This window comes from Calliphora vicina, chromosome 4, assembly GCF_958450345.1.
Source record: "Calliphora vicina chromosome 4, idCalVici1.1, whole genome shotgun sequence".
NCBI lineage: Eukaryota > Metazoa > Arthropoda > Insecta > Diptera > Calliphoridae > Calliphora > Calliphora vicina.
In genome coordinates, this window is record NC_088783.1 from 99,283,718 (window position 1) to 99,309,815 (window position 26,098).

General features: G+C 34.9%; 1 protein-coding gene across 3 annotated transcripts; it reads right to left on the minus strand.

The window, feature by feature from the left end:
- Positions 1-475: 475 nt before the first annotated feature.
- Positions 476-25,377, minus strand: sol (small optic lobes). 3 transcript variants are annotated; one of them, XM_065510080.1, is made up of 11 exons: positions 25,121-25,377; positions 24,653-25,008; positions 14,856-15,388; positions 5,187-6,390; positions 4,641-4,885; positions 3,256-3,528; positions 1,619-3,171; positions 1,348-1,554; positions 1,025-1,291; positions 812-954; positions 476-734 (listed from the first exon to the last, which is right to left on the minus strand). In XM_065510080.1, exons 2-11 carry the CDS (start codon positions 24,991-24,993, stop codon positions 557-559), a joined length of 4,944 nt encoding a protein of 1,647 aa, XP_065366152.1. In that variant the 5' UTR covers positions 24,994-25,008; positions 25,121-25,377; the 3' UTR covers positions 476-556. The 3 variants fall into 3 exon arrangements, with proteins under 3 accessions (XP_065366152.1, XP_065366153.1, XP_065366154.1); XM_065510081.1 differs by having other exon boundaries at positions 24,653-25,033; XM_065510082.1 differs by lacking the exons at positions 14,856-15,388; positions 25,121-25,377 and having other exon boundaries at positions 24,653-24,822.
- Positions 25,378-26,098: the final 721 nt, after the last annotated feature.

The following is a 26,098-nucleotide window of genomic DNA, read 5'->3' on the forward strand; positions in this document are numbered from 1 at the left end:
CTATAATATCATTGAGGCAACTGAAGTTCGGTTACCATCCATAATCGACCCATAAAAACATAATTTTGGAAAAAATTCAAGGAAAAGGAAGTTGACAAACACACAAATGCAAAATTTATATTTTTTAAACAATATAATTTATGTATATTATTTATATTTTGTATTTATTATATTATTACTTTTTTTAATATGCACTTAACATAATGTACTTACAATTTTTTAAATAAAAATAAATAAAAACATTTTTAAATAATAATCGTAATATATAATAATAATAATATCATAGAGCATACCTACAATTATAATCAAATACGTACACTAAGAATTTCCATATTCATTTGTTTTGTTTGTATTTTAGTTTTTCTGAAATTGTTTCTTTGGAAAATGTATTTAAATATGAGATTTAGTATAATTATGTATGTATGTGTGGTTGTGGTTTTGGATGTGAGTGTTTGTAACAATTAATTAAAAAAAATTTTAATTAATTATGACAATAGCAACGACGACTAGAATGTTTGGTGAGGGTAATAAAATTTTGGTTTGGAATTTGATCCGCTTATGTTATTAAACGAGGAGCATGTAAGCCATGCACACTTTCAATTGGCGGACAATGTGTTGCACCTGGAGGGCCCCAGTCATGAAGACCACGAGAGTTGGCTAAGCGATGAGTTAGACGGTGGGCAATACTAAAACCACCACTGCCTTCCAATTGTGTAAGTACAATTATAACTTGTCTTTACCGACAACAAAGAAGAAAGAAACAATTTAATTTAAAACAATCCACCGCATTTGCGGACATTTTTTCGTTTACCTCTGAAGTGGTGGCACAGAATCAACTGTTTTCAATTCACCTCTGGTAGAGACAACGTTGTAACTTTCTTGGCAATCACACTTGACATGTATCCATTTGTTTTCATGGCGATTTTCGACCATTACCACAAGTCCTGCCCAACCCTGCAACAATAAGTTGATTGAATGGAGATTAGTAAAAACGGATTCAATCCTACGGCTCGTAATAAAATACCTTTGTTAAGTAGTATGCTGTCATTCCTTCTCTGCCCTCGTGACGTTGTCCTTTTGTTAGAGTTAAACTGATGATGGCGTCAGCCAAGAGATGTGGTGGTGGAGTTATTTGTTCTACAAGCAAACGCTTTGAACTGTGGATGGCTAAAATACAGCGTGGATACTGGTGGGGATCCTCAAGCCCTGTATGCCAATGATTAAATGCCAAACAAACTAATAAGTAAATGTCACGTTCCAACATTTTATGACAACCAACGAAGCCTCGAACCTAATTTAGATTTAATTATTTTTAAGGATTTGTAAATGATAATTGTTTTCAATTACCTGACGTTTACTGTGTTCCACTAAACGTCCTATTTCGGGAGAAGCCGGTGATCGTGTTCTAAATATTACCACACATAAATCCAACTGGGAACGTTGCGATTTTTCGGAATTTCTTTGGCCCTCTTGGAACAGTGTGAATTCAGCTTCGGTTGGTTCTAATACCGTTAGCAAAACACATGACATTGAACACAATGGTTGTAGAGTTCCCTAAAACAAAAGATGTATCAAATCGATGAGCAAAAGTGAAAATAAAATCAATTTAAATGTTTACCTTCAATCGTACTTCATTCCATCCTGAACGTACTTTGCAAATATCAATACAGTCAAAATAATTCAACACATCTTCAAATGAAATCCAAAAAACGCCTTCTGATGCTCCGTGTGGCATTAAAGTCTCACGCAATTCTTCCGTCCAAAGGTCAGAATCGTCCGACCAGTCACCGCGCCACGAAAAATGACCCCATGGATTGCGCAATTTCAGCAGCCGATGACCGTGTATGTCCTTTACGTCGAGGACAGAATACGCATGACGTGGTCTGAGACCTTTGCGATGATACTCATCCTCATCTACTTTCATATTGCCACCACCGCAACTAGCACCCATAAGAAAACGCACGCCTCGAGAGCTTAACAATTGCGCCCAGATAAGGTCTTTATCTAGTTCATCTTCACTAGGCATGGGCAGGGAACTGGCCTGCAGGGGTATGCTTTCACAAGGAGCTCCTGTTAGTGTGGCCAAACCTTCAATGGCACGGCCTGATACTAATGCTTCATAGCAGCCGTGAATTTTTGCCACCGCCTTTTCGATCAGTGGCACCCAGAGTTGTTTGCGTTTTGCTTGAGAGTAGACTAGGTGGCCGCGCTTATCACATGGTAAAAGATCATCCACTAGCACCGTTGTCCATTTACCATCCTTGCACAGGCGCACCTGATAAGCTCCCTGGGGACATATCTCTTTGGTTACTAAAACTTCTCTAACAAGATCTTCACGTTCGGCCAACACAGCCAGAGCACTCAAAAGCCAACAGTTTCCCAAAACACCTTGACAGATGTCCGAAGGCAATGGTGTTCGAAATACGGCCCAAGGTGGAAATGCTCCGCCATCGCAGTTTATTTCATGAGGACGACGCCACTGTACTACTGGATTTCCTTCGGCCATACTTTGTTGTGGATTATAATAGAGACTCTTGGGTGCTGGAGGAAATGAGTCATCTACGAAGAGTTCATTATTGTCTCGGCAGTATTGTATTATATTCTCCCACTTGTGCAATGCCTCGGCCTCTTCTATTCGTCGGAGATTCTCCATTAATTTGCTTTCCTGTTGCAACTCAGCAGAATGTCTATTGGTTTTATGTAGCAGCGCCATTTTGGTAATATTATTAACTAGACCTCTAGGACTCGAACACATTTCACAAACCACTGAGGCTGAGCAATTTTCATACGTGCATGCTGGACATTGCCAGGTTTTTAAAGAACCACTCGCAACAGAACTCCCACTCGAACTATGTCGATTTATCTGCTGACTCCCACTACTACCGCCGCCGCTTCCGCTACCATTGCTGGCCGAGGTTGTAGCAATAGGTGTCGTATTGCGCGACACAATACCTGCACCGCCACCCGTACTGTGTCGTTTAGGAATAGCTCCGGAAGCTGTACGATTTTGTCGTGGCGAGGGACTTCTAGAAGTGCGAATAGGCGGAAGTTGAAGATTTGTAGTTGGCGTAACACTGGTTGGCATTATTCGCTGATGAGCAGACGGCGGTGAAATTGTATCCGAAATAAAAACATTACTAGCACCACTATGATTCATACTACGATGTAATTCTAAAAAAATAAAAACAATTCAAGCAAACACAAGTTGAATTATATGTTGCTCTATTCGGTTTAGTTGCTTTCTTACACTCTTACCTTCAGGTATTGGAACAACAATACGTTCTCTATCACTTTCAATTGGCAGTGTTCTAACAGCTTTACAAGCACTACAAACCCCAAAAGCCAATGAATTCTTCAAAGTACATTGTGAGCAAGTCCAAAATTCTCCCTTACGTAGTGTCATGTCTTCGACAGATGATATACTCTTCAATTTAGAACCACCACATACAACGCAAGCATGATCTTTGCTCGAGTTGACCAGAGTACATTTTTTACATGTCCAAGTATCGATGGATCGCTGTATGTTTTCTATAGAAAAACAAAAAACCAAAAAAAAACCTCAAAATTATATTGTTATAATTGATTTAATGGTTTAAATATAATTGTGTACTTTATTTGTTCAACGCGATTTCAAAGTACACACTTGACCAAATTAAGCGGAGTTTCTGAATTCATTATCGTACTTTTTAACTCATAATATCACACGAGACGTGATACATAATTGCATTGACAATCATTGGATCTCTTTCTACTATACCTACGGATGCGCAGGATATACAGCTGTATCTAATACCACTGCAATTATGAAAATTATGGAGATGACGTTAAACTCGGAAATCCAGTTGGAAATTCCTGTGAAGAGTTTGGACACGAAGAATCAGATCCGTATTTTTCAGGCAGAAATACTGAGAATTTATTTATTTAATTTCAATACAAAGAACGCATTCGTGCCCAATAACACATGCATTGTTAGAATAATATCGATGTTTAAGTAAAATTTATGATAATAAAATGCAAAATTTATTAGTTATAAAGGGATAATATCATACAGTATTTATATATGTTATAATAATATTACTAGAAGAGGGTTTTTATGATGTGAATTTGCCAAAATATATTTTGACATTAACAGTGATGTATAACATTTTTAGGATCGCGACTACATCCACTTTCAAAAAGCATTAATTTTTTTTTTTTAAAGTGAAGAAAAAATGTTTTTTTTTTTTTTAATTTCGAACGAATTTTTTTATCATAAAAATTTAAATTAAAATGTTTCTAGAAATGACTATACGTAGCTGTTAATATAGTATTTCACAGAAAAAAAATCAATGTAAAATCTTTATTCGTTTAGCACCAAAAAGTATATTGTAAACCTCTCAAAACGAAATGGGTATGTAAATAAAGCAGCTTTTTACGAAATATTAGGAATTCCCTTAGGTTCTATTCCAAGAAACCTTAAATTTATGTAAAATTTAAAATAATATGAACATTTTAAAAATTTATTACAAAATTCTACTTTTCAGTCAGATAATAAAAATTCAATATGCACAATTTTGAGTATTAAAAATTTTGAGCAACCAAAAAAAAAAAAAACAAAAGACTTTTGGCCGCTATTTCAAAATTAAAATAATATTACATACCAGTCGTTGTTGAATCTGTTTTGGTAACTGTTATTAAATTGGGTTGAGTTAAAGAGGGTAGAGTACGCAGATTTTCACAAATTTCGCAACGTTCAGTCCACATACGATTGTATGCATAGGAACAGTTTGTACAAGTCCACATTCTACGTGAATTTGGAATTGAATTATTGTCAGTTCGGGTACCGGCCGCTGATCCACTTATATTATCACCAATACGATTTGACGAAGATGTTGGGGCATTTGATCTGCAACGAAAATGAAACCATACAATGAGAAATATAAAAGCAATCGACGCAGCAATTGTTAAATGTGTTAAGTGCAGTTATTTAAAAGAAATGAAAACAAAATGAAATTAATAAAGGTTAATTTGAAAATACAAATTATACACAAAAAATAAATGTGTTTTTCTTTAGTACCAATACATTTTTTATTCAACCATAACGAAAAGAAGTAATTAAATACGAAAATTAATAAAAACAAAAGAAACAAAATATTAAAAAAAAATTATAATAATTTAGTTTAGTTTTTTTCGTATATTTGTCATACATTTTGGATTCACTGGTCTTTCGTGGACCTTTCCATACTTTGGCATATATGGAATGTTCTGCATTGCTGTCGCTTCTCATATCAGCTGTAATGGATGTTGTTGTTATCATTGGATCAAATGATTGCGACGATGATGATGTTGTCTTGTTGGGCGCTAAACCCTGATGTAAATAATGATGCTGCTGCTGCGACTGCTGATGATGATGGTGGTCACCATCGTTTCCCTCTAGAATGTTTGATTCGGTTTGCAACATATTGCCCATGATATCGGACGTGCTATCAGCAGTACAAGTTAAAGAACTGGAAGGATGGATGTTTGTCTTTAATTTAATATTGTTGTTGCTATTACTATTGGTAGTATTGTTGTTATTGTTTAACAATAAATTATTCGTTGGTGTACAATCATTTGCTGTTTGCTGTTGCTTTAAAAGAGCTGCTGCGGCGATCAATTCACTTGATTGTTTATTTTTCGTCTTGTTATTCTTATTGACCACGGCATATAGTGGATGATTGGTTGCACAGGCATTTCCAGATGCCATACCATTACTGCCATTATCATCCGATGAATCTGTACATTGCAGCGAGACTGGTGTAGAAGGTTTCGTTATTGAAGTACCACATCCGCGACCTGTTGCAGCTGGTGATCTTTGTATGATGCAATCATTCTCATAAATGTGCTGTGGTTTATACATTCCTTTGCTGAATGTTGCATAACATATGCCACCAATACTAGCACTCTCGTTCGAACTGCGCCTCTGAATGGACTTTCGTTCGATACTATCGCTTTTATCACAATATTGAGGCAGGGATTCAGCCTTTATAACCGGCTGGCGATGTCTTCTCTTTTCATCACCAACACCAATAGCTCCTGATGCACTACAAGTATCTGTGGATCCTAAGCTACCACTTACAGCGCCCCCTGTTTTCCCACAGCCACCCACCACACCTTTGTGAGTGTCCAAGTCTTGTGTTGCCCAACAATCATTGACTGCAATGAACACACTATTGCGTGGTATGGTAAATTTCTTAGTATCATTTACCGCCTTATTGGTGCGCGACAATGTCGTTATAGTAAAATTACACTTTGGTTCGCGATTCTGATTCTGATTATGCTTTCGACAAATTGTGTCTTTTCCACCCACCAATTGATTTAAACGTCTTGAAGACTGCTGTTGTAATGGCGGCAGTTGTCCAAATGAACTTCCTAAATATCCAATAACAATAAACATTTTTATTATTTTCATTTAGTATATACTTTTGAAGTCAAGAAATTAAAACAAAAAATAAAAGCCTTTTTTTTTAATTAGAATACGACAAAGTGAAATTATAAAAGATGAATAAAATTAAAAGTCAAAGAAAAATTTTCTTTAAACGTTCCAAATTTCCAGATGGGGAACATGTTTGGATGTTAAAATGTCTGTGATTGTGCGAGAGGAGTTCGCATTTTTCATTTATATTATTTTCAAAAGGTAAAAAATTACCTTATTATATTTTCTATGATCACAATAAAATCAAAAATATGTACATATGTATGTAGTTTGGAATCTACATTTTGAATAGTAATAGTTTACTGCAAACATTTTGAATACCAGATTTAAATTAAAGGTTTATCAAAACCTAGTTTAAAAATTATTGTTATCTACATTAAAATGCATTTAAACAGAATATTTGTGAAAAATTGTCTAAAAAATCGTTTTAGACAATTAGATGAGCTACAGCGGACTTTATTTTTTGGCAAACTATATGTGCTAAAGCGTATGAACTGTAGGTAATTTAATTGATCATAAATTTTATAGAAATGAAAACTAAACGACTCACTAAAATGCAATTCTCTGAGAGCAAGCTATTTTAAAAAATATATATATTTCGCTTTATTCTGAAGACACCAGATTTTATAATTTTGTCAAGCTAGATTTAAGATTGGAATCACAGCGATAGTGTTGGGAACTATTGCCGCAGTCATAATATAAATCATGATACAGATTATTTTAATTGTTAACACCTTTTCTAATATGAACAAATTGGATTCCATTATTCCTATTAAAAAATAACTGTACTATAATGTTACATTCAAAATAAATAAATTTTTTCTACAAATTTAAAGCTAATATTAAGCATTTAATGACTACAATGACTATTGCCATTATCAGTTCCTAAGCTTTCAGGACCGCTGCATTCGTTGGCTGGTCTTCTTTTTGACATTCGAGTTGACAGATACTTACTGCATTTGATAATAATTAGGCAACTTATATCCTCAAAAAATCTACAGAATTGAAGTTTATTTCTAAAAAACATACTTTCTGCGAATTTCATTTTCATACTAACATATTTTTAGAGACTTAAACGCGTTAGAGTAATTCCCGCATTAGGCCTTCTATGGTAGAAAAATAGTCGCATATGCAAATGACGTGGTAATTCTGATCAAGGGAAAGTTTCTTGGCGATCTCTCGTCGTGGACGAAAACTGACGGTTTGGGTGTAAACCCATCAAAAACAGAATTGGTGTTCTTACTAGGAAATATAAGATGGAGAGCTTCAATTTGCCGAAATTAGACGGCGTTGAGCTGAGTTTATCAGGGGGAGTGAAGTATTTAGGAACCTTCCTTGACAGTAAAATGTCATGGAAAATAAATACTCAGAAAAGATTAAAGAAGGGCCTTAATGCCTACTATACATGCAGGAACTCAATTGGCAAAAATTGAGGTTTGCGACCAAGTATGGTTAACTGGATCTACACATCTCTTGTTAGACCTATTATTACTTATGGTTGCACAGTGTGGTGGGAGGAAACGTAGCTATAGGGTTATACTCAATAAAGCTCAAAGGTGTGCATGTCAACCCGCAGGTGTCCTTGGATATAATCCTAAACCTACTACCCATTGAGAACTATGTTGAGAGTGTGGTAGCAAGGAACTTACTCAGAATATTTGAATCTTCTTTGGTAAATCCTTTGCGGGCAGGTCACACTAGGATATTCCATCTGGAATCTCTGACTATAGGGTCGCGACCTTCAACTTAGGTGCATCACCCCCAGTAGAGTTCAACAGCAGGGATAATTGGGTTGGATCCGATCAACTGTTTGATGGGTGCACAGTTTTAACTGACGGATCCAAGATGGACTGTGGTACAGGGTCTGGGGTTTATTTGGTCGACAATAATATCAAGCGCTCTTCCAGGCAGAGATCTTCGCGATCTGGAATGCACACGTCAATAAGGGGTCTGCAGTGACTATATACGTGGACAGTCAGACGGCACTAAAGGCTCTGGAATGTCATTTAATTCATTCCAGCCTAGTAGAGGACAGTAGGAAAGCTCTCGAGGAGATCTTAATAAGATTGTGTTGGATACCAGGGCACTGTAACATACATGGTAATTAGGTAGCAGATGAACAAGCTAGACATGGTTCTGATCTAGATCATGATACTAGGGAACGGGGGGTAAATCCACCTATATATCACTACTACAGGTTAATATATGAAAGATTCCGTGACTATACCAACCAATCCTGGAGCAGTAGGACGGATTGCAAAGTGTCCAGGGCCTTTTGGCCAAAACAGAATGCAAACGCAACCAGAACACTGATAGAGCAGAATAGATATAATCTCAGGATTCTAGTTTCACTCCTACCGGTCATTGCCCAGTTGGAGCCTTCAAATGTAAATGGAATAATGGCACACAGGACTTCTGTAGAGTGTGTGGGGATGTAGGCTCGGTAGTTTTAGTATAATTACCTTATTATATTTTCTATGATCACAATAAAATCAAAAATATGTACATATGTATGTAGTTTGGAATCTACATTTTGAATAGTAATAGTTTACTGCAAACATTTTGAATACCAGATTTAAATTAAAGGTTTATCAAAACCTAGTTTAAAAATTATTGTTATCTACATTAAAATGCATTTAAACAGAATATTTGTGAAAAATTGTCTAAAAAATCGTTTTAGACAATTAGATGAGCTACAGCGGACTTTATTTTTTGGCAAACTATATGTGCTAAAGCGTATGAACTGTAGGTAATTTAATTGATCATAAATTTTATAGAAATGAAAACTAAACGACTCACTAAAATGCAATTCTCTGAGAGCAAGCTATTTTAAAAAATATATATATTTCGCTTTATTCTGAAGACACCAGATTTTATAATTTTGTCAAGCTAGATTTAAGATTGGAATCACAGCGATAGTGTTGGGAACTATTGCCGCAGTCATAATATAAATCATGATACAGATTATTTTAATTGTTAACACCTTTTCTAATATGAACAAATTGGATTCCATTATTCCTATTAAAAAATAACTGTACTATAATGTTACATTCAAAATAAATAAATTTTTTCTACAAATTTAAAGCTAATATTAAGCATTTAATGACTACAATGACTATTGCCATTATCAGTTCCTAAGCTTTCAGGACCGCTGCATTCGTTGGCTGGTCTTCTTTTTGACATTCGAGTTGACAGATACTTACTGCATTTGATAATAATTAGGCAACTTATATCCTCAAAAAATCTACAGAATTGAAGTTTATTTCTAAAAAACATACTTTCTGCGAATTTCATTTTCATACTAACATATTTTTAGAGACTTAAACGCGTTAGAGTAATTCCCGCATTAGGCCTTCTATGGTAGAAAAATAGTCGCATATGCAAATGACGTGGTAATTCTGATCAAGGGAAAGTTTCTTGGCGATCTCTCGTCGTGGACGAAAACTGACGGTTTGGGTGTAAACCCATCAAAAACAGAATTGGTGTTCTTACTAGGAAATATAAGATGGAGAGCTTCAATTTGCCGAAATTAGACGGCGTTGAGCTGAGTTTATCAGGGGGAGTGAAGTATTTAGGAACCTTCCTTGACAGTAAAATGTCATGGAAAATAAATACTCAGAAAAGATTAAAGAAGGGCCTTAATGCCTACTATACATGCAGGAACTCAATTGGCAAAAATTGAGGTTTGCGACCAAGTATGGTTAACTGGATCTACACATCTCTTGTTAGACCTATTATTACTTATGGTTGCACAGTGTGGTGGGAGGAAACGTAGCTATAGGGTTATACTCAATAAAGCTCAAAGGTGTGCATGTCAACCCGCAGGTGTCCTTGGATATAATCCTAAACCTACTACCCATTGAGAACTATGTTGAGAGTGTGGTAGCAAGGAACTTACTCAGAATATTTGAATCTTCTTTGGTAAATCCTTTGCGGGCAGGTCACACTAGGATATTCCATCTGGAATCTCTGACTATAGGGTCGCGACCTTCAACTTAGGTGCATCACCCCCAGTAGAGTTCAACAGCAGGGATAATTGGGTTGGATCCGATCAACTGTTTGATGGGTGCACAGTTTTAACTGACGGATCCAAGATGGACTGTGGTACAGGGTCTGGGGTTTATTTGGTCGACAATAATATCAAGCGCTCTTCCAGGCAGAGATCTTCGCGATCTGGAATGCACACGTCAATAAGGGGTCTGCAGTGACTATATACGTGGACAGTCAGACGGCACTAAAGGCTCTGGAATGTCATTTAATTCATTCCAGCCTAGTAGAGGACAGTAGGAAAGCTCTCGAGGAGATCTTAATAAGATTGTGTTGGATACCAGGGCACTGTAACATACATGGTAATTAGGTAGCAGATGAACAAGCTAGACATGGTTCTGATCTAGATCATGATACTAGGGAACGGGGGGTAAATCCACCTATATATCACTACTACAGGTTAATATATGAAAGATTCCGTGACTATACCAACCAATCCTGGAGCAGTAGGACGGATTGCAAAGTGTCCAGGGCCTTTTGGCCAAAACAGAATGCAAACGCAACCAGAACACTGATAGAGCAGAATAGATATAATCTCAGGATTCTAGTTTCACTCCTACCGGTCATTGCCCAGTTGGAGCCTTCAAATGTAAATGGAATAATGGCACACAGGACTTCTGTAGAGTGTGTGGGGATGTAGGCTCGGTAGTTTTGCTGGCTGTAAACTGAGTAACATACTGGGTTTTATTAGAGGAATATGGTGGCTTTTTGAATGACGTTTTACAGCGATTCTAAATCCGTAACAAAATCTTTCTTTTTTTCCTTTTACAAGGCGGTTTTGGACTCTTCATCAAATGTTCGTATGCTAAGCGAATGCGTGTTATGCCGGAAATCTAAGCGATGTCGGTTTTCAATATACTATAGAGAGGAAAATACTTGCGACCGGTAGAAGGCCTTCTATACAGGACTTTGTAAATATCAATTTTTAATACAATTTGGACCATAGTCGTAGTTAGAAAGGTATTTTTTATTTTTAATTTGATGTATAAAAAAAGATTGGCCATTACATAGTTTTCGAGTTATATGCACAAATATTTTCAACTTTGAATGCCCTCCCACTCTAAAAATCCTATATGATAATATCTTAAAACCGATTTGTTCCTATAAATTATTTGAAATTTTAGTGGATTAATTATATTTTTAAGACCTTATTCATAAACAATTTTTAAATTTAAAAAAACTTTTTAAAATCAAATTTTGTATGGAATTTTTTTTGAATATAAGTATTAATAGGTATATAATATATTTTTTACGTAATATTATTGTATAACAATCACCCGTATTCTGGTTGTCGTCGTCGACTTGCGTCGACAATTTAAAATTGGTATTCTGTTTGTCGTTATTGACTGCTATCGATAACCGTCGACACACATTTGATATTCTGTAAGTCAATACGGCGTCGATATTGTATTGTGTCGACACTGATTTTGTCGTCGTCATTTTTGGTGACGACTAGTTGTTTTTTTAAAGTTAAAAATCAAAAGATATAACAAAATGGAAAAAAATTAAAAAATTTAAGTAACAAATTCTTACCAATTTGAAAAACTTGTTGAGGAGTTGCGGAAAAATCCATCTCTCGCAAGAGGATTTAATCGAGGAAATGTTCCAAGCAATTTTAAAGTTCAATGAGAAGATATGACCAAAGTTTTAAATGCTCTTTGCCCACCCAGGAGACTTTTCGATGGATGGCAAAAGATATGGAAATCATTAGATGTTTATATATGTATCATAAATATATCATATTTTTTAGGCATGAAGAGATTTAAAATTTAAAGTTAAAAAAATGGTAACTAACAGAAGTGAGTGTAATGCTACAGGTGGTGGTAGATTTAAACAGTTGGCACTCATCCATTTGGAGGAAGATGTAGCAAATCTCTTGCAGTTTATTAACATATAAATCCGGAAGGTGTTGTGCAAGGTGTCCAATGGCAGAATCAGGGCAATAATGTTGAGATCCCAGAATCAGCAGGATTTTTTGGAAGGAGTGTCTGACGTTATTGAATTGGACACAATAGATGCCCCCATTGAACTAGAAAAACTTGAACTTAATTGCGAAATAACGTAGATTCGGTACCTTCAAGCTCAAATCCTCTACAAGAATATTGTACTCCGAAAAGGAAAAGAACCAGTTCTGTTTTCAAAAACTCTCATTTCTAAAGCATCCAGAGTTTCGGCCAATATTTTAGAAACGGCAAGTTGCGACAAACCCAAATTAAAATCGTTTCCAACACTAACCTGATACGAACCCTGTGCCAGAAATCTTAATGTTGTTGCCAATTTTATTGTTTTTGAAATAAATGATGATTTAATTCCATCTTTCAAATAAGGCGATATTGTTTCCAGAACATTCTTAAGGGCGGCCTTATTTAGTCGAAAGTAGCATTCAAACCTTTTGAAAAAAATATCATAATAAGCAATATGGAGGTATCATATTTTGATTTTTTTTCTCACTTATTATCTGGAAGTTTAAAGATATCAGAATTTTCCGGAGTTGTTTTCTTTGTAAAATTAAGTTTTCTTTATTTTTTTAAATCATAAACATAAAACATTTTCAAAAATAACGCCCGTATCACAATTTAAAATAGAAATAAAAAAGTTTCTTTTTTTAAATATAAAACAAAATGAATCAGCTGACTTAAATATTAGAAATGTGTGTTTTGTGTTATTGCATTTTTCGATAAACAGTCGACGTCGACACAATACGGTTACAGAATACCAAAATAGTGTCGAGGTGACGTCGACATAATGTGATGTCGACTCAAAAACGACGACGACAACCAGAATAAGGGTGAATATGAATGTCGTGGCGCTATTATTTTGAACACTGCTGTATATTCTTACATATATTCGTTAGTCAGATTTAATCGATTTGAAACAATGGTTATTTACATTGTACTACAAAACTGTTTTGCTTCGCATTTTTAGGACAAATTTGTTTTTCTTTAGTACATAAAATTTTTAAATAACAGGTAAAATAATTTAATAATTTTAACAATTTTCATTTTTGTTTAATAGTTTGATGCATTTTATTATATTGCTCCACAAAAGTCCTTTGTCTTTTTTTAATTCCAGTTAATTGTTTGAGTTTTTTGGTACACTTTTGAAATTTTTCTTTTAATTTATTAATTTGTTTGCTATAAGGATGCGTAATATGTATTTAGTCCTTATAGTCCAAAAATGCCGAAAGGAAAATATTTTAACATGTCCGAGGGAAAAAATATTTTGTACCTTTACCATTTTCCATGGGATTAACGTCATGGCTTTGAGGAGTTGTTGGCAAGTATGTTATAAAAAACCTAATTTTGACGGTTAAATGTGTGTGTTTCGGGTCATAATCATGTAAAAAATAAATGCTATTTCTTTGTATACCCATTTTGTCGGCACCGGAATTACGATTTTCTTTCCGAATGGATAAGTGGTTTTATCCTTACACCACGCCTGTTGATATTGTTGGCCCTCAGCACCCCACGGACTGTGTCCCGTTGTTTACATTTGTACATAGCGTTCTTCTTAGTTTGCCATTGATATATTAGGTAGATAAATTTGGGTTTACACCGTTTTCCTTGAGTATAAGTCAATCCTAGCATGCATTCAATAATTTTGGACGTACACTTTGTTGTCAATTTTCATTGCTTCCTCGTAATGTTGTCCAATTTATTACATTTTTATTGTTTCTATTAAATATATAACAAATGTATTTCATTGATTTGCACTTCTTGTAAAGGTGTAACATAATGTTTATCTCGGAAATTTTTAATTATTTTCCCTTTGGCATTTTTGACACAAAACAAACAAAATAATTGACCTGTAAATTGTGATGCAAAATAATAAAATGTAACAGCTAAATTAATATTATTAGAATATGTTGGGGGGTTTTCGCATTTTACACAATCACCCCTATCGCGAATCAACATTTCACATGAAATATTTTCCCTTTTCCTTTTTTCGTTCATCAACTTTGTTCACGTGAAAAAAATTCCCCTTGTTGTGAAATTTTTAGATGGAATTTTGTAAACAATAAACAGCTGTTACGAACAAAATCAACTATTGTGAATGTAAAGTTCATCATGATATTCCCGATAGCAATTTTCCCTTCGAGGGAAATGGATATTTCATGGGAACAAAATTTCACATGTTATTGTCGATAGGGGTGAATGTCTATTATCAATAACAAAAAAAAATATTTATCTTGTTATCTCCTAAAAATGCGTAATCAAAATAGTTTTGTGATACATCGCTCATTTGTTAAAAAAAACTAATAGCAACAAAAAAAAAAACTCAATGAATATTTAAAAAAAGAAAACAAAAATAAATGACAACATCTATCTACAACAATAAATTGAATTTAGCTCACCAAATATTTCATCTGAGCTTTGAGCTCCACTATTGGAAGAATATTTATTCATAAATGTTTCCGGTAAATTGAAAATATCTTTACGATTGTTGACAAAGCATATGTGACAACTGCGACATGAGAATGATTTTTCTGTTGTTAGGCTTTGTGTTCTACGAAAATATGGCGCTTTTTTAGCATTGCGTTTTGATTTGTTGTCAAAATGTTGGCCTCCTTCGAAACTAGATTGCTTATGATGTGGCGGTAATTTTCGATGACTTAGAGTTTCCTTATAAATCGGTGCCAAATAACTGACCGTATCGCAAATCAGACAGTGCCATGTAACTGAATTATTATCTGTGTCACATCTATCACATATCCAACGACGATTTAATGAAGGATTTGAGAAATGATGGAATAGTTCAATTGAATTCTTTACGTATTTTCGTGTGTTCTCACAGTCCACACAATTAGCTGGTAGGTTTTGTTGATTACGCTGCGGTCGTTTAAGACAACCTCTTAGTAGAGACTTATAAACACGTTTGTATTCATTCCTGAAATATCAAAAGTTTCATTCGAATTATTCATGTTTTTATACATAACCACATATTTTAAATTTGTATTATATCTGCTGATAACCGAACTAAAAAAAGAACATTTTTATGTACAAGTAAATAATAACAATATTAGGGGTTCAATTTATTTTATATACAAATATTCATATAATTGCAGAGTTTCATTACTGTATTGAACGATTGTTAAACACGATATAAAATTGTGTATAAATAACTAATAATCTATAAATAAAGTATGTAAATGATAATGTAATTACTATTTTGGGTGATTCGATAGGTATTTACTCAATTATTATACATATGTATGTATTATTACTCAGTATATATTATAGTTATACTGTATAAAATACTAATAAATGCAAATTTTTAATCATTAACAACCTAATCACAATGATTATTTACTCTAGAATTGACAGATTTCAAATGTCAAAGATTATAAATATAAATAAATTAAATCCTCATCATCATTTTCTGAGATATCTCGTAATAAGGGAAATTTTTACTTCTCCTTTAATCAAACGATTTCTTTGAAGCCATGGTAAAGAGGATTCTCACTCGGGTCATGCTTATGATAAGAAATTTTTGAACTTGATAAGGGTTAGTGACTTCAACTTATGTGAAACTTGCAATGTCATTGAAACTGCAAATCATTTGATATTTTACTGTATTAAGTATTATGATATACGTAGAAAACACATGGTTTTTAATAAGTATATATGCCTTTTCGAGTTACATAGGAATTACAACAATTTCTTCTTTTTTTCCAAATTATTTAGAGCACAACCCCTCTCGTACACGAAAGTAATCTGTGGAAGTAGGCGTCTGACAACGCCTTTCAAAGTTTATTTACGGAGTTACACAGAATCAGTGATGATTCCTATCATCGCATAAAATAAATCGCTAGTGGGCTAACCTGGCAATTTGTGTGTTGCATACACAGCCATATGATTTAAAACTCAAAAAAAAAAAAAATTCCTCATCATATGAAAAAGATTCGAAATAAATAAGGTTTAGCAAAAGACAAGAAATAATAATTAAAAATTGTCTGCTCTCCGGACACCATAATCGTTAGTATATATATAATGTGATGACAATTGTTAGAACCGAAAGCCTTCCTAAAGTCAAGAAAAACAAAAACAAATTGAATAACCTTCATTCATACTCTTCCAAATTGTTTCAATAATATTTAAAACTGGCACATTACCCGCTACTTCATTAGCAAATATTTTGATATTAAAATAAAAGTATATTAATGTACAATTATAAAATGTGTTCCCTAGAATTCTCACTCACTCACTCACTCAGATCCATATAACCTTTATTGCATGTTTCTAGGTTGGTGAAAAAAAGTACAAAGCATTGAATTCTCACTCACTTATGCCCATATTCGCTTAATTTCATACTTCTAGTTCCATTATTACAGAAAATTCAAAATGAGCTCAAGAAAACATACATATGTTTTAAAAAAGTACTAAACTGTTTACACCGATTTGGCCCAATATACACATTGGCACTCGTTTTCCAAATAATACTGTGTTAGTTAATTTTTGTATGAATCCAGGAACCAATGTTAAAAATTTTATAAAAATTGGCTTAATAATTTGAAATAAAATGTATTTTACCGTTTTTACCCCACTTTTGGTACTTTTTTCATCCCCATTGCGGTGATAAAATTTTATTCAAATAAGTTTCTAACGGTACTTTTTTAATACATTTATAGTAATGAAGATAGAATTATGAAATTAGACAAAAATTATCCTGATTGAGTTAGTATCCGCAAAAGGTGGATTTAGTGGTACTTTTCTTCCTTCTATTGCTACTTATACAATTTTCTAAAATAATTGACCTAGAAACATGAAATTAACCATATATGGTTCTGGAGGAGATTTTATGGTACTTTTTCCTTTTCGAATGCTACTTTTTGTATTTTCTTTACCAATGATAATTAAATAACCATAGTACTGAATAAATAAAAAACCACAACAATGAACCTAGAAACATAATCTTAAGCAACATGGTCTTGGTGCGTGAGAATTCACAATTTTGGACATTTTAGTACATTTTCTTTATTGAAATGGTATGTTTAGAATATTTTCTGATAATAGACATAGAATCATGAAATTAAACACACTTGATACTGAATAAGTCACAATCCTCAAAGGGGGATTTAATAAAATTTTTAATATTCTATAATATTAAAACATGTCAAGGTCATAAACTGCGGAAATAAAAATTCATTTGAATTTTTAAGGACCGTAGTTGGGAAACTTGGCGACCTTAATCCAGCCTTAAAACTTGAAGTGATACGCACTTCAGAGTTACCATTAAGGTCAATAGTGACAGTATGGATTCCTCCACCCGTAAGACCGGTGGAAACCATATTGGCACTGTTGAAAAAACAGAATGTTGATCTCCCTATAGACCAATGGAAGGCGGTAGCCTCCATGGTGTGTAAGGAGAACAACGGGAGGGATTTCCGGTTCGCAGTGGATCGTAAATCCCTCGAGATTTTGGACAAGGTGAAAGGGGTTGTCAATTTTGGTTTTGGCACTGTCAGGTTTCGGTATTCGAAACATGACACTACCAAAGAGGCTGCTGGTGGTGCAGATAAACCTGCATCATTGTGAAGCGGCCTCAACAGAATTGGCAAACTTTCTCACCAAATCCCAGACCGATGTGGCCCTGATCCAAGAACCTTGGATTAACCAAAATAAGGTTTGCGGGTTAGGGATAGCGGGATACACGTTATTTATCCCGTCCACTGAGGACAAGGTAAGAACGTGTATCCTGGCAAGGAGAGAACTCAAACTAATAATTTCTCATTCTTTTAGGGGCGGTGACATCACTGTTGTGAATAGGGAAACCAGGGGTGAGCGGACGCTGACTTTGGCTTCGGTGTATATGCCGTATGATGCAGTGGATCCACCAGGCAATGAGGTGCAGGAGCTAACGGCGTATACAAAAAGGAGAGGTGCTATCCTGGTTATGGGATGTGATGCAAATGCTCATCACAGCCAATGGGGCAGTGCTGATATCAATAAAAGAGGTGAGTGCGTCTATGATTTCATAACTGTCAATAATCTAGTTATCTGTAACAAGGGCAATATGCCCACGTTTAGGAACAAAGATAGGCAGGCGGTTATAGACATGACCTTGACGAACCAAGATGATAATTTCGTTAGAGATTGGAGGGTATCCACGGACTGTTCCTTTTCGGATCATAGTAGGATTACCTTCACTTTGAATTTTAACTCGTCCTTAAGGGTACCATTTAGGGATCCTAGGCGGACAAATTGGGGAACCTTTTATGATAAGGTACGTACTGGGTTTGAGCAGTTTAATTTATGTGAACTGATACCACCCAATTTGGAAATAACGGTGAACAATTTCACCCGTTTATTAAATGAGAGCTATGAGTCATCATGCCCAATGAAATTTCCCGGTAGGCGTAAACAGCCAAAATGGTGGACTAAGGAACTTCAAGTTCAAAGGTCGACGGTTAGGAAATCTTTTAATAGGGCAAAGCTCACTGGATTACAAGGAGACTGGAACAACTACAAGGTGTGCTTCAATAAATACAAGGGAGATCTGAAAAGAGCGAAGCGGACTTCATGGAGGAATTTTTGTGAATCCGTTGATAGCGTCAATGAGATGTCAAGATTTCGGAGAATTTTATCCAAAGACCCAAAGGTCATAGGGTATATTCAAAGAGCTGATAACTCATGGACGGAATCTAGCTCGGAAACACTCTCCCTGCTTATGGAAACACACTTTCCTGGTTGTGAAAGTATAGGCACTAGGGCTGACGATCAGGGGGCTAACATGCCTGAGGGAACTAGTCATGACTCTAGACAAATTGAGGGAATAGTCACTAGGGAAAAACTAGCCTGGGCGGTAAAATCTTTCGACCCGTATAAATCACCGGGTCCGGATGGAGTATTTCCGGCGATGCTGTGTAATATCCCGGATACGGCATTATTCCTCTTGGCGGATATCTTCAAGGCCTGTCTCAGTAGAAGGTATCTGCCGCGTGGGTGGAGAGAGGTCAAGGTTGTTTTCATACCAAAGGCCGGTAAGGCCAGCCACTCGAAACCAAAGGATTTTAGACCTATTAGCCTATCGTCTTTTCTTTTGAAGACATTAGAACGACTGATAGATCTACATCTAAGGAGCAATATAGATACCCATCTCATTAGCAACGCTCAACATGCCTACCTCAAGGGTAAATCCGTTGAGAGTGCGCTTCATGAAGTGGTCGGTTGTATAGAGCACAGTCTGAAGCATAGGGAATATACTTTGGCTGCGTTTCTTGATATAGAAGGTGCCTTTAACAACATCAGGACAGAGGCAATTAGGAACTCGTTAGTAGAACTTGGGGTCGACGACTTTCTAGTGAGTTGGATAATCTTAATGCTGGAAAGCAGGATTATCAATTCAACCCTAGGGGACGATGTGATCAGAAGACGGGTTACCAGAGGTACACCACAAGGTGGAGTTCTTTCTCCTCTACTGTGGTTACTGGCGGTTAATCCTATTCTCAGGACCTTCGAATCTAAGGGTAGGAAGATAGTCGCCTATGCGGATGACGTGGTGATCCTGATTAAGGGAAAATTTCTCTCAACTATCAGTGACATCATGCAGGAGTCGCTTAGCGATCTCTCATCCTGGGCAAAGACTAACGGGCTGGGTGTAAACCCATCAAAGACAGAATTGGTGTTGTTTACTAGGAAGTATAAGGTAGAGAACTTCAAATTGCCGAAACTAGACGGCGTCGAGCTGAGTTTATCAGGGGGAGCCAAGTATTTAGGAACCTTCCTTGACAATAAACTGTCATGGAAAATAAATACGCAGGAAAGATTGAAAAGGGGCCTTAATGCCTACTATACATGTAGGAACTCAATTGGCAAAAACTGGGGCTTGCGACCGAGTATGGTTAATTGGATCTACACTTCTGTTGTTAGACCTATTATTACTTATGGCTGCACAGTGTGGTGGGAGGCAATGAGGAAACGTAGCTACAGGGCTATACTCAACAAGGCTCAAAGATGTGCATGTCTGGGTATCACAGGTGCCCTAGGCAGCACCCCGCAGGCGGCGTTGGATATAATCCTGAATCTACTACCCATTGAGATATATGTTGAAAGTGTGGCAGCAAGGAACTTACTCAGACTATCTGAGTCTTCCTTAGTGAAATCCTTGCGGATGGGACACACTATGATACTGTATGAAGCAGGTCTTGTTAGTCAGGGCATTACTCCATCTGGAATCTCTGACTATAAGGTCGCAACCTTCAGCTTTGGTGCTTCACCCCCAGTAGAATTCCCCACTAGGGATAAGTGGGCTGGATCCGATCAACTGTTTGATGGGTGCGCAGTTTTCATAGACGGTTCCAAAATGGATTCTGGTACGGGGGCCGGGGTATATTTGGTCGACCAAGACATCAAGCGCTCATATAGACTCCCTAACGAGTGTAGCGTCTTCCAGGCAGAGATCTTCGCGATCTGGAAAGCCACAGAGTTGATAGGGACACACATAAATAGGGGGTCTTCAGTGACAATATATGTAGACAGTCAGGCAGCACTGAAGGCCTTGGAATGTCATTTAATACACTCCAACCTAGTAGAGGACTGTAGGAGAGCTCTGGAGGAGCTATTGGCACATTACTCAGTGAGATTGTGTTGGGTGCCAGGGCACTGTGATATACAGGGTAACGAGGTAGCAGATGAACTTGCTAGACATGGTTCCGATTTGGACCATGACACTAGGGAACGGGCTGTTAGACCACCCATTTGTCACTACTACAGGGTAATCTACGAAAGATTCCGGGACTGCACGAATCGATCCTGGTGCAGTAGAACAGATTGCAAAGTGTCCAGGGCCTTATGGCCAAGACTGAATGCGAACGCGACTGGGACACTGTTAGAGTTGGATAGGTACAATCTCAGGATTCTAGTAGGAGTGATAACCGGTCACTGCTCAATTTGAGCCTTTAAGGGAAAGTGGGATACTGACACACAGGACTTCTGTAGAGTATGTGGGGATGCAGAGGAGATAGAGACAGTAGAGCACATTATGTGCAACTGCCCTATGCTACAGGGTCATAGACTTAAATGGCTAGGAAATAGATTTCTGGATGAACTTGGTAATGTTGCTGGCTGCAAACTAAGCAACATACTAGGTTTCATTAAGGGAATAGGGTGGCTATTTAAGGGACGTTCTACGGCAGGTCCAAATCCGTGAAAAGACTAATCTTTCCTTTCTTTCTTCTTCTTTTTATCAGACGGAATTTTGGACTTCTTTTTTGCTTATTCTAATGCTTTTATCTTTATCTTTTTCTATCTCTATCGAAGGGAATCACAATGGACCTCAAGGTCTCTGGGTGGAAGTACACTTTGTGTACACCCTTCTAAACCTAACCTAACCTAACCTAAAACATGAAATTAAAAATCTATGATCCTGAATAATTGAGAAAGCAAATATGATATTAGACACAAATGATCCTGAATGAGTGAGCAGAAGGAGGACCCTGTGAAACTTTAATTCTTATAATGGCTCTTCTTGAATTATCTAAATTAATAATGAACTTAGACACAGAAAATAAAGGAGAAATTAGCGTCATACATATTTTGTTTATCCTAAAGAAAAATAAATTAATAAAGCTAGAAACAAAAAACTTTACACGTGTGAATCTGAATAAAGTAAAAACCGACAAAAGTTAAATTAATTTAATGAAGCTTGAAACATAAAATAAAGCACCCACCGAAAGCATTTTAATCAAACTAATAGCAAAAAGAACATGAAATGTTGTCAATTGCAGTTTTTTGCTTTATTTAGTTTTATACTAACAATTCTGGTAACAATGAATTAAATAATATACAAGTAATATTGAATAATATTGTACTCCACTTTCAATAAATTCAATGTTTTACAAGATTTGAAGAGCGTAATACTAAAAATCCAGAAATTCAATATAAGGAATAAATAAGCGAAATAAACAGTTTTTTTACACTCCTGAAAACTTTAGTTATAATATTTTAACTCAAATTGTTTTATAGGTACAATTTTCCTATAATATTCATAATTTATATTACAATTATCTTTATATATATAATTCTTCTGTACGTGTGTTAGTAACTGAACTCCTCCTTAACGGCTGGGCCGATTTCGATGAAATTTGTTGTGTGTGTTTGAGTGGGTTCCTGGATTTCACAATTTCACCTGGATTTTTAGATTCACAATTGACCTATATAGGAACAATGGGCATGGCACCTCCCATACAAAGTAAAAATTTATTATTGTATATCTGGAGTACTATTATAGTGGGGGTCTTCATACTTTGTGTGGCAGAACAACGTTTGCCGGGACAGCTAGTATATACAGTGAGCCTCAAAAGTGAGTATACACAAAAAATTATATGATTTTTTTTAAGATAATGAAAATCCTAAAATTTATCTATCGATTAAAATTTAAAAGTTTCGGTTTGTTGGCGAATGGTTTGAATTATTGATTCTGTTGTAAAAAAAAGATTCAAGTAGGACTATAATGATTTTCGTGATTTTAAAAAAATCAAAACATTCGCTGGTGTTTACTCACTTTTGAGGCTCACTGTACATATATTTCTGGCAAATATTTAAATATTTTCGTATTAAAAAAAATTTAGATTTCCGGTAATCCGGGAAAAGGTCAGATATTTCAAAAATGATAGTCAAAATGAAAATCTACATATTAAACTAATACCTACATATTAAACTAATCCTCGCTATTTCGCTATTTTGAAGATCATACTGCATTAGAAATGTTAGATTAATTAATTTATAAAATTACCTGTCAAAATAAAATTAAATTAGGCAAAAAAAATATGTTATTTTATTTGTAAACAAACGTTATATACGTTATAAATGTTATTTAATGATTCATTTTAATTATCATTAAATTTTCTAGTCTAGTCTATATGAAAATAGTAAAATTCGATTATAAATTTGAATTGGTGCAGAATAATACTACAAATATACATATCTAGTTTATAACTTCTAGTTATTTTTATATAATACCTACAATTTCTGCAAAAAAAATGTATTTATTGCTCAAGTATTAAATATATGTACTATATAGTATGTAGGTACTTACAATAATATTTTTGCCTTTTCTTAGTACACATTTCTTTGATAAATTTTAGAATCGAAAATTATTCTATATCTCTATATAATATAAATATATTATGCGATAATCCTTTGGTTTTTCTTTGATATTTAATAAATACCTATGTTTTCATTGTTCATTTTCATGACGTTTAATATTCAAGGACATTCATTGTTAACACAATATTCGATTCTAAAGAGCAAGGGACGACAACAACCACAATCATAGTCCATTAATTGCGATAACGAACTTAAAAAACTTAATGTAAATTGTTACTTAATGCACTTTCATTTTAATTTAATTGGGTTAATTTTTTAGTTATGCAAACAAATTCCTTTTTGGCCTTTATTAAATCGAATACTCTTTTTATTAATTCTGCTCTCTGAGCGTTCAACTTTATCACAAATTAAAAAGAATGTTAATTATTTTCGTTTTTTAAATTAAAAACAATATTTATAATGAACTTGGAATTATTTGATTTTTTAAGCTGGCTCACTGACAAACACGCACTTCCACACGCACGCACACACATACACAAAACATGACGATTCAACTTGGCATTGATGTTGTTCGTCGCTTCCCTACTCGTTGGCTCGTTTATTCGTTTATTCCTTGGTTCACCGTTACTGTCTATTGAAGCTTTTGACAATTCCTTTCTTGTGTATGTTTGTTTGTGTGTGTGTGTGACTGTTTTGACTGTTATTTTTTTTATTTTATTTTGCTTTTTGAAAATCGATGATAACAACCATGTAAACAACAAACAATCCGTTTACAATTCATCGATTTTTCAAACAGATGTAAAAAACTGCAACGTTTTGTACATGTGTATTTAGGTATACTCGCGAATACGAATGAATGCTATGACCATGCTATGGCTATGACTACGACAATGAAAACCCATTAAAGTTGACGCTCACGCATGCAAACAGGGTAAACAACAAAATGACAAAACCATAAACAGAAAAGAACAATAACAATGCAAACAATTATGTTTTATGTAGTAAATGTAATAACTTCGAGTTATGGAGCTCAGGAAATGCTATGTAGACAAATTGGTCAAGCAAGTCAGGACATTTTTTGCTACAGAATAGTATAGATACATACCTGTTGGCCAATGTTTCATCACGTTCAGTTTCGAGTGCTTGAGTTAAGATGGGTGTAACTTGAAGGGGCTGACTTTGATGTTCTTGTTGTTGCTGCTGATGTTTATTAGTAGACGACAGTGTTGTTGACGACTTGTTGTCTCCCGGTATCCTTGGCTCCTTGCCCCCTCCATTATTTGGATTTTTGCTTATTCTCAAACTATTACTATCTGGTAAATGCTTTAGAGTGCCTTCACATACCTTGCGCACTGTGCCACAGTTTAGACATTTTAAGGATTCCGTTGGATTGATAACATTGCAATTTGTGCAAGACCATTGCAATACTGATGCTATTGTACCCATTTTAATTCAATTGTCCTGTTTAGGGGCAAGACAAAATTACCTATTATCAATATTTGTATGTATAAAAAACTTTATCAGACTGTTTATCAATCACAATTCTTAAACATTTGATTCATTTTTTGTATACCTCCCGCCACCCACAAAATTTTTCCAACCCCTTTTTCAAAATGCTGGTGTCTACCAAAATTTATTTTCACATTTTTTTATTAAACTTTTAGAATATTCTAAGCAATCTTGAAGATTTACTCCACTGAATACGGCAATTTATTAAATACAACTTTTTAGAATTTTAAATACATTTCTTAAATTCTTATCACTTTATTTTAGCAAGAAAAATAATATTAGAGAAAAAATCAGTCTGTCTGGCTTTGTGCTTATCAGTGTTGGTAATCGTTTATTAATCAAAACTCGATAAATGAGTGTATTAAAAATCGCTGCAAATTTGCTAAACTTTTTTTGGTGTTTATATTTTTGCGATAAATCGCAAAATTCTTAACTTTGAAAATTTGTTTGAAAATCGCTAGGTTTTTCTTAACTAAACCACAGTACTAGTAGGGTTCTATAAGTCGATTGTTTGAACAATCGACTTTTTGCTGCAAAAGTCGAAATCGACTTTTTGGTCGGAAAAAAGTCGAATAGTCGATAAAAGTCGACTTTTTAGATTGCTAAAAAAATATTTAATTGCAACATTATAATAAAACTATTGCAATTTGGTACACTTGCATTTTTTGTAGTGTATGCTAATATAAATAATAAAAGTTTATAAAATAAAGCTTTTTTCTACACAAAATTCTTCTAACTATTATCGCCTTGATAAATTTAATTTTTATTGCTAAACATTACAAAAGGCGCATCAATAAATGTAGAAACCATGTATTTTTTACAAAAAAATTTTAAAAAGTCGAAAATAGTCGGAAAGTCGAAAATAGTGGAAATAAGTTGATTATCTAAATTTCGAAAAGTCGACTTTTTGTTTCAGCTATAGAACCCTACTACACGCAAATCCTGCGTGACGAACGTTTCATTCGTACACGTTTTCATATTTAAATATGATTTTTTTTTTGGTTTTTCAAATAATATACCTCCAACGAATACTATACGATAT

Coding starts and splice junctions, on each gene's coding strand:
- sol (XM_065510080.1), bottom strand. CDS start 24,993: ATGGGTACAATAGCATCAGTATTGCAATGGTCTTGCACAAATTGCAAT. Junction 6,391..14,855: donor AAGCTCAGATGAAATATTTG/GTGAGCTAAATT, acceptor TTGGATATTTAG/GAAGTTCATTTGGACAACTG. Junction 1,555..1,618: donor GGAATGAAGTACGATTGAAG/GTAAACATTTAA, acceptor CTTTTGTTTTAG/GGAACTCTACAACCATTGTG.